This window comes from Neovison vison, chromosome 3, assembly GCF_020171115.1.
Source record: "Neovison vison isolate M4711 chromosome 3, ASM_NN_V1, whole genome shotgun sequence".
NCBI lineage: Eukaryota > Metazoa > Chordata > Mammalia > Carnivora > Mustelidae > Neogale > Neogale vison.
The window spans coordinates 74,345,773-74,354,600 of NC_058093.1; the positions used below are offsets into that span (position 1 = coordinate 74,345,773).

General features: G+C 34.8%; 1 protein-coding gene across 1 annotated transcript; it reads left to right on the top strand.

Moving 5' to 3' along the window:
- Nucleotides 1-1,082: 1,082 nt before the first annotated feature.
- PJVK (pejvakin) lies at nt 1,083-7,416 on the top strand. The gene is made up of 6 exons (XM_044240943.1): nt 1,083-1,293; nt 2,579-2,774; nt 3,534-3,675; nt 5,244-5,361; nt 6,810-6,908; nt 7,124-7,416. Exons 1-6 carry the CDS (start codon nt 1,083-1,085, stop codon nt 7,414-7,416), a joined length of 1,059 nt encoding a protein of 352 aa, XP_044096878.1.
- The last annotated feature ends 1,412 nt before the right edge of the window (nt 7,417-8,828 follow it).

Here is an 8,828-nt window from a genome sequence, read left to right on the forward strand (position 1 = left end):
AAGCAAATGAAAACAGCTGAATCCTGAATCTAATCAAATTGATTTATATTATTTGGGGCTTGAATTAGGCCTATTCTGTCTTCCTTCCACTATCCCTTCTGTATAGGTGTGTATCGTAATTACTACCTATTATATTTTAATGACTATTTTACTGTAAGTGCACATAGCCACTTTTTCAAGCTATTTGAACATCCACATAACTATGGCAATACAATATTTCAAGCACTCAGCTTTGTTTCTAAACATTTATTTTTTTGCCCTGATATCTTAGAAACAAGGCCAAACTTGATATAGCTCTCTTTAAAGTTTGAGTAACTGAGATAATAATGATGAAACAAAATAAATGCAACACTATTTTGAAGAGTTATCTATGTGCCAGCTACAGAGTAAGAAACCCCTAAGTCATAGTTTATAGTTATTTATATATGTTAGTATTACATAGTTATTTCTGCATTTATATACGTAATATGCCTTTTGTTATTTCATAAAAATTGGTGTGCAGTTGCTTCTCTACATTGTGAATTTATATTTTATATTAATCACTTGGTTTTGTAGCATATAAGAAGGGAAATGAATGAACTGTATACTATAAGGATTCAAAATAGCACTTTAATGTTGCCACACTTGGCATGATGTTGTTGTGAAGGAATTCCCTTTGGACTAGGTCCACTGTAGATGGTATCCAGGGCTAATGTTAGTGCCTCAATTGCCTTGTTCCCATAGAGCTATAGGTTTCCTCAAAACTGGCATACTACCATCAACAGCAACCCTCATCAAGGACACTGGTAGTATTTTAAAATTAGTAGTTTTCTGCATACGCTTATTGACTGCAATTCCAACTGACTTGCTCGCAGTATATCATTTAACACTGTTGATCTATAATTCATTACGTGAGCACACCAAGAGAGGCAGTGTTGTGAATCGTACACTGGTATGCTACTTGGTGAAACCATGTTTTGTATTTTTAATGTATTCAATTATATTTAAAATCAAGCAAGCCTGAGGTGTGTGCCTGGCTTTCTTTGAAAGTATGGATTGTTATCGGAGGGTTACAGTTGAGGACGTTTTGATACCATAATAATATGTTTGCTGCGGCTACCAAGAGCTTTGTCAAGCAAGTTGGAGATGGAGGGAGATTAGTTCCTGTTCCAAGCCTCAGTGAGGCTGACAAATACCAACCTCTAAGTCTGGTGGTAAAAAAGAAGCGATGCTTTCTCTTTCCTAGGTATAAATTTACCTCAACACCTTTTACACTGAAAGATATTCTTCTAGGAGACAGAGAAATTTCAGCTGGTAAGTTTAAGTATCTGTTTGGGAGTGACTACTCATTCAGCTGTATTAATGACATTCTAAATATCAGTTGTATATACTAATATTTGTAATATCTGCACATTGATAAAAGCAACTTTTCTTAAGATAGTAGTATTAAGATTAAGATTAATAATATCTAAATCTGTGTAGTATCAAATCTCATTGGTTGAATAATTTTTGTGTAGTATCAAATCTTATTGGTTGAATAATTTTCCAACCTATTTTGTGAAATTTATTGTGTAATTTTCTTTCGAGTATTTTATAGACTGTTTAAACTGAATCAATTTAAAATATGACAAAATAATATATTTCTTTATCTATAAAGTGGGATATTACTTAGTTTTACCTATCTCACAGGGTCAAATGAGATGAAAGTAATTTACATTTATTTCTTATGACTCAGTTATTGCAATAGGTCAACTGAATTGTATTTTACAGGCTAGATTAGAAAATAAATTGACATTTTGACAAATTAGTTATAAACACTTGTTTTTCTTTCAACTATTCAGTGGATCTTACAGCTTTCAGAGTTCTTTTGGTGGAACAAAGAAATTGAGTTCTCATTTAAGTACTCTATTTTTTTGTTGTTGTAAATTAATTGAGTTGCTATTTAATTTTTTAATCAAAAATTTTTTAGTTAATAATATTTAATAGTATTATGTGGTGACAGGTGGTAGCTACATTTGTGGTAAGTATGGCATAATGCATAAATTTGTTGAATCACTATGTTGTATACCTGAAATTCATGTAACATTGTGTGTTAACTATACTCAAAAAAATTGATTTTTTAAAAAAGAGTTCATTTCTCTAGCAGGAGTGATATTTTACATGATTTAAGATGTTTGACTGTTTTGGGGCAATTGGGTGGCTTAGTCGGTTAAATGTCTGCCTTGGGCTCATGTCATGATGCCAGAGTCCTGGGATCCCTGGACTCTGCTCAGGCTCCCTGCTCAGTGGAGAGACTGTTTCTCCCTCTGCCTCGGCCTGCTGCTCTCCCTGCTTGTGTACTCTCTCTCTCTCTGTGTCAGATAAATAAATAAAATCTTCAAAAAAACATGCTTATATGTTTTAACAATAAGGTCATAATGTATATAAACATGTATTTTTTTCATTTAAATGAGTTTCTACTTTAAAATCTCAGTGTGAAACATCTCCTTTCTCAACATTTATGTAATGGAGTCTTACATAGTAAATTAATTCATTACTATAAATAATCTATATTAGATGAAGTCAAGACATTAAAAATATTGATTTCCTTTTCATAAAGGTATTTCATCTTATCAGTTACTGAATTATGAAGATGAGTCAGATGTTTCACTCTATGGAAGGCGAGGCAATCATATTGTGAATGACGTAGGGATTAATGTCACTGGATCAGATTCTGTGGCAGTAAAAGCTTCCTTTGGTGTGGTGACCAAACATGAAGTGGAAGTGTCAACATTACTCAAGGAAATTACTACAAGGTCAGTAGAAGAATATTTAATATGCTTCAGTGCTTCCATTAAGTATTTTAATTGTGTAAACTTTGTTATAAACAATGCTGAAAACGTTCAGGTTATGTATATTGTCTAATGTAATTTATTTGCTTTATTTGCTTGAAATATACAAATTAGCAATTTATCCAGACTTTAGATAAGGGTAGATACCAAAAAAAAAAAAAAATCACGTGGTTTAAACAGATTTTTTTAATTGTTCCACAAAATTGCTTTGGTCCTATACACAGGTACTAAGTTATTAGATTAAAAGGATACACTGTGGCACCTGGTCAGCTCAGTGAGTTAAGTGGCTGACCTTTGATTTCAACTCAGGTCATGATCTCAGGGTCCTGGGATTGAGCCCTGTGTCTGGCTCTGTGCTCGGTAGGGAGTCTGCTTGAGGATTCTCTCCTTCTCTCTCTTCTTCTGCCCCTCCCTCTGCTTGTGCTCTCTCTCTCAAATAAAAACAAATCTTAAAAAAAAGAATACACAAATCTGCTTCCAACAGATATTCTAAGGGAATCTCTTCCAACAGACTCCTATAATAAGCATGTTTTAAGAAAAGAGAAAGGAGAGGCAGATTACTAGTGGCTATGGAGCATATTTTCTGATTTGTATTAGACCTGCCTTGATTTGTTTTTAGTTAAGGTGGACCATGAATGAGTAACACATGACAGCAAGAAACGTACTCGGTTATATAGAATTAGAATGTGACATTCTTGTGAATATCTCTATTCTTTATTCTAGAAAAATTAATTTTGACCACAGCTTGATACGTCAGGCAAGGAACAGCAGAAAGGCAGTATTGTGTGTGGTCATGGAAAGCATTCGAACCACACGACAGTGCTCACTGTCTGTGCATGCTGGAATTCGCGGGGAAGCCATGCGGGTAAACCACACTCATGGGGTTTCTCTTACTAAAAATGTGCAATGGGAATTTTTAAAAAGTACTCAGTGTCTAATGAGATGTGTGTGTTTTGTCAAATGTTGAGATTAAAGAACTACAAGAATATATAGGATTTTGCACAGTAATGGTTTTGTTTTAGAATTTTAAAAAAATCCATGAAAACTTCAATTCTGAATGTGTAACATAATGCAAACAAAACACTAATCCTTATGAAGTAATGCATACTGGAGTCCCTTCTATGACTATTTAAATGATGTTTTAAGAATAAAGTTTGAGGGCACCTGGATGGCTCAGTGGGTTAAAGCCGCTGCCTTCGGCTCAGGTCATGATCCCAGGGTCCTGGGATCGAGCCCCACATCAGGCTCTCTGCTCAGCAGGGAGCCTGCTTCTTCCTCTCTCTCTGCCTGCCTCTCTGCCTACTTGTGATCTCTGCCTGTCAAATAAATAAATAAAATCTTTTTAAAAAAAAAGAATAAAGTTTGAATGCTTATGTTGAATTCTTGATTGAATTCTTGCTTTTATTTTTAAGTGAAGTACTTTATATTGCATTTTTAAAAAGTCAATTTTATATTATTTTTTTTTTAAGATTTTATTTATTTATTTGACAGAGATCACAAGTAGGCAGAGAGGCAGGCAGAGAGAGAGGAGGAGGCAGGGTCCCCACAAAGCAGAGAGCCCAACATGGGGCTCAATCCCAGGACTGTGGGATCATGACCTGAGCCAAAGGCAGAGGCTTTAACCCACTGACCCACCCAGGCACCCCCAATTTTATATTATTTTAACTTTTCTAAAATAATATTGTGAATGGTCAAACATGCTTCATTCAGTGTTAAATACCTAGAACAACAACAAAAAATCTTGGGAGTTACTTGTGTATAGTTCTCAGCATAGTATTGTCTTTGTCATTCACATAGTAATGACACATAATAATGACTCGATTCGTCTTACCAAAATCATTTGTTAGAGAGTCCAATGAAAAACCTTTTGAATCTTTGCAAATTAAAGTTCTGTTTAGTCAGTGGCTACATTTAGCTGTCCACTGAGTTGTTTAACATTGGATCATTCTGGGGGCACAAATTGAAACATTTATTTAATTGTTGGAGATTATTTTGGTAAATAAATTGATGATTGCTTTGGAAAGCTGCTGAAAACTCTAGGAGCTTTGGAACAATTGACAGAGTAGGCTAAAAACAACTGTAGCTCTTAAACATTTGGTTTGTGGTTGAAAGGAAAAGGTGTCTATGTCAGCATTACTGTTGTGGCAGCACTACTCATTGGCCCTAGGACCAATGTTAGTGAGAAAGTGGTGAGTGGTATTGCCTGGATTGTGAGACCCCCATTGGACCATTTGGACTTCTGGTATAGACAGTTAAATTCAATGGGATAATTTGTTTTTGTCTTTTTTTTCCACATTTTTTAAATTTTTTATAAACATATAATGTAATTTGTTTTTGTCTTAACAGTAAGATTGTATGAAATGTTTTGTTTCTCCAAAAAGCTCTCCTTATGTGTTATGCCCCTTAATAATATTATTTACTTATTTACTATAGTTTCATTTTATGGATGAACAGAATCCCAAGGGAAGGGACAAAGCTATTGTTTTTCCAGCACACACAACCATAGCTTTCAGTGTTTTTGAACTCTTCATTTACTTGGATGGTGCCTTTGGTAAGTGAATGATTTGCATGAAACACTGAAATGATTATACTTTTAAGAAGAATTTAATGGGAAGCAAACACATACACACCCTCTCTACGTAATTCAGGAATAATGATATTCTCGGTACTGTCAATCTTACGCTTGGGTAAAGCAGCTGGGAAAGACCTTCCGGTCCTACTTACCCGCTCCTTCTTTTCTGCTTCTTGGGGAACACTGCAGACTCCCTACCACCCCACGTGCGATTATAGAGAAGAGCTCACATGCAATCCACTGACAAAGTTTTTCTTGACTTACACGAGGAGATAATAAATGATCTTCTAATAGGTCGTTTTTGAAGACAGCAAATAAAGGAGTGGGTACGTAGTTAAGATGCCTATCAGAGTCTGCATGTCCAAACCAAGATACCTGAAGACAAATTCTTTTCAGCTTTACCTCTCATGGATCCAGTTCCCCCCCAACTCTCCCTAAAAAATAACTTTGACAGTATAAATGCTTACCCTAAAATTGTCTTTACCCTACAGAATGCCTTGTATACCTTATATAATAGTGTAGCTCGCTTTAGACTTTGACATTTCATGGGTCTTTAAGAGGCCCGCACCTCAAAGGATGCGCAAGGGAGCCCCCTCGCCATAGTAATTCATAGACATTTTTAGACCTGTTTGTTTCTGTAGTTTTGTGAGAAGTGAGAATGGGAAGTCCAGAAACATGACAAAACATGCTAATTACAGTCTATTTGGGACATTTCAGTTGTAGGTTTTTACAATTATATTGATCTTTAGGAGTATAAACTGATAGAACTGACACAGGTACCGAAATTTAAAATGTGCATACGCTTTTGGGAATTTATCCTACAGATATACTTAAACATATGGGAAGTGATATGGGTATAAGGATATTCAGTTTGTAAGAGTGAAAGATTGGAAATAATCTTAAGATCTATTACCAATTACTAGTTCAATAATGGTGCATCCATAACTATGGAATATTATGAAGCCATTAAGAAGAATGAGATATGGGCCCTGACATGGAAGAATGTCTAAGAGATATTTTTAAGAAACGTGCTGAGTGTATAACTATTTGAGCCTAATACACACACACACACATGTTCTTTTATGTCTATGAGCCTACACACACACACACACACACACACATATATTCTTTTATGCTTATAAAATATACTGAGTATATCTGGAACTATACTCAGGAAACTTAACAGTGGTTACTTGTGGGTGGAAAATGAGGCTGGGGTCTAGGGTATACTGGAGACTTGTTACCATATCTCCCTTTTGTAGTCTGGATTTTGTGCCATATGAATATTAACTTTTCAAACAATACATAAAATTTAATTTAAAAAATACAGTGAATGGCATGTACCAGCGTTCATCAGTCACAACTAAAACTCCCAATGAAATTTGAGTTGTTCAAGTCATAGCATCTTCTAAAATTTTTTTTTATAGACCTTTGTGTCACTTCAGTGTCAAAAGGAGGATTTGAGAGGGAAGAAACAGCAACGTTCGCGCTGCTCTACAGACTGAGGAATATACTATTTGAGAGAAGTATGTCCATTATAGAGTATTTCAAATGTCTCTTTTCTTCTTGGATTAAAACCTGAGTTTGTCCAATCAGTACTCCTTGTCTGTTAAGGAAGATTTTAAATCTAAAAGCCAAGTCATTTCATGACAGATGGTTTAGATTCATGTATTGTAAATGGGGTTTGGTTATATATTTCTAATGTGACTTCTAATGCATTTCTTTGCTTTTGTGCTTTCAGATAGAAGAGTGATGGATGCCATTTCTCGCTCCCAGCTTTACTTAGATGATCTGTTTTCTGACTACTATGACAAACCTCTCAGCATGACTGATATTTCTCTCAAAGAAGGGACCCATATCCGAGTTAACTTGCTTAATCACAACATTCCCAAAGGACCTTGCATACTCTGTGGGATGGGAAATTTTAAAAGGGAGACGGTTTATGGGTGCTTTCAGTGCTCTGTCGATGGGCAGAAGTATGTGAGACTTCATGCAGTTCCTTGTTTTGATATTTGGCACAAGAGGATGAAATAAAGTGGAAAGTGAACGTAGTGTTTTAGGTGCAACTGTGCCACATACCTTTCCAAAATCATTTGGGTATGCTTTGATGAATTGTGGCAAATTAAAAAGGGAGAGAAAAGAGAAATTAACTTGTTTGGACATCATTTTCTTCCTCTATAAACATGGAGATGATAATAGTATCTGGCCTACAAATTGTCATAAAGATTAATTTTGTTTGTGTAAAAAAAGGTTAAATATAAAATTCAAAATATAGATGTTCCTTCCTGAAAGCTACCAGTTACTTTAGAATTATATTTGGGATTTGGTTATCATTTTAGATAATTTTACATAGTGATTTTTCTAAATATCAATTTTATCTTTAGTTGATTTTTTTTTTTAGTTGATTTTTAATTCAACATTTAAGAATGACAAGAGGTTAGAAGTGGTGACTTTATGATGCTTTAACCATTGCCTTAGGTCTGGTAAAATGAGAAAAATGTGTTAATAATTTAATGTAATCCTAAATGTTTAATTGTGGTATCAAATGAAAAGCACATTGAGCTCTGGGTGGGGTTTTATGGACACAGTTCACAGGGTGACTGAGAGCATTTTAAATGAGAGCATTTAAAATGACTCACTACAGTCATTTTAAAGTTAAGACCACTAGGACACCTCTATCTTTCTCCTCTGAAAATGTTTAAAATATTTAACATACTCAGTTCTGAGAGATCTTTTTCATCTGCCCTATAAGACATCTGAGATTTTTCATACACAAACGACCTAAATTATTACTTTATTATATACTCTTATTATAATAATTGCAGAAGTAATGAAAATTCTAGAACTCAAAATGTAGCAACAGCATTCACTATGAGATATACCCCTGTGAAAGTGTAAAGCAATTGGGTAACTATAAAATGCCTGATTGTGTATGTAGAATGATTAAATTTTTACTTATTTAAATGTGACCAGTTTTAGAATCAATCTCCATTTTACTTCATCTATAATTTTTAAAAACATAAGTTTAAAAGCATTTGGAAAACAATGGGACAGAAAGGACAGAATTACAAAGTTTTCTTCGTTATGGAATGATTTCCATTTCTTCTTCCACTGTGTTGGTGGTTTGAGCCGAATATATGACTCAAATAGGAGTATACTGATTGCAAAATGCTCTAGTGACTTTTTTTAAAGAACAGGGGCAGTTTCCAAACCAAAACATAATATTGAATGACCAACTTCGTTCCAATGGAGCAGGTTTTCCTGAGGGAAGTCAAGGAACAAGAACTGGCAGTTGAGCAAGTGAGGAGTTACAAAATTGGGTACAGGTACGAAGCACTCTTGGGAGGAAAGGAAACCAAAACCCAAGGTATTGGTTTTATGAAGTGTCAAACTCTGTGCTATGCATACGTGATATCTGTCAATCTGGTGGGTTTTGCCTTACCCCT

Bases quoted from the DNA above. Each gene is read 5' to 3' on its own strand.
- PJVK (XM_044240943.1), top strand. From the start codon at position 1,083: ATGTTTGCTGCGGCTACCAAGAGCTTTGTCAAGCAAGTTGGAGATGGA. The intron at 5,362-6,809 runs GTAAGTGAATGA...TTTTTTTTATAG, and splicing joins TTACTTGGATGGTGCCTTTG to ACCTTTGTGTCACTTCAGTG. The intron at 6,909-7,123 runs GTATGTCCATTA...TTGTGCTTTCAG, and splicing joins GAATATACTATTTGAGAGAA to ATAGAAGAGTGATGGATGCC.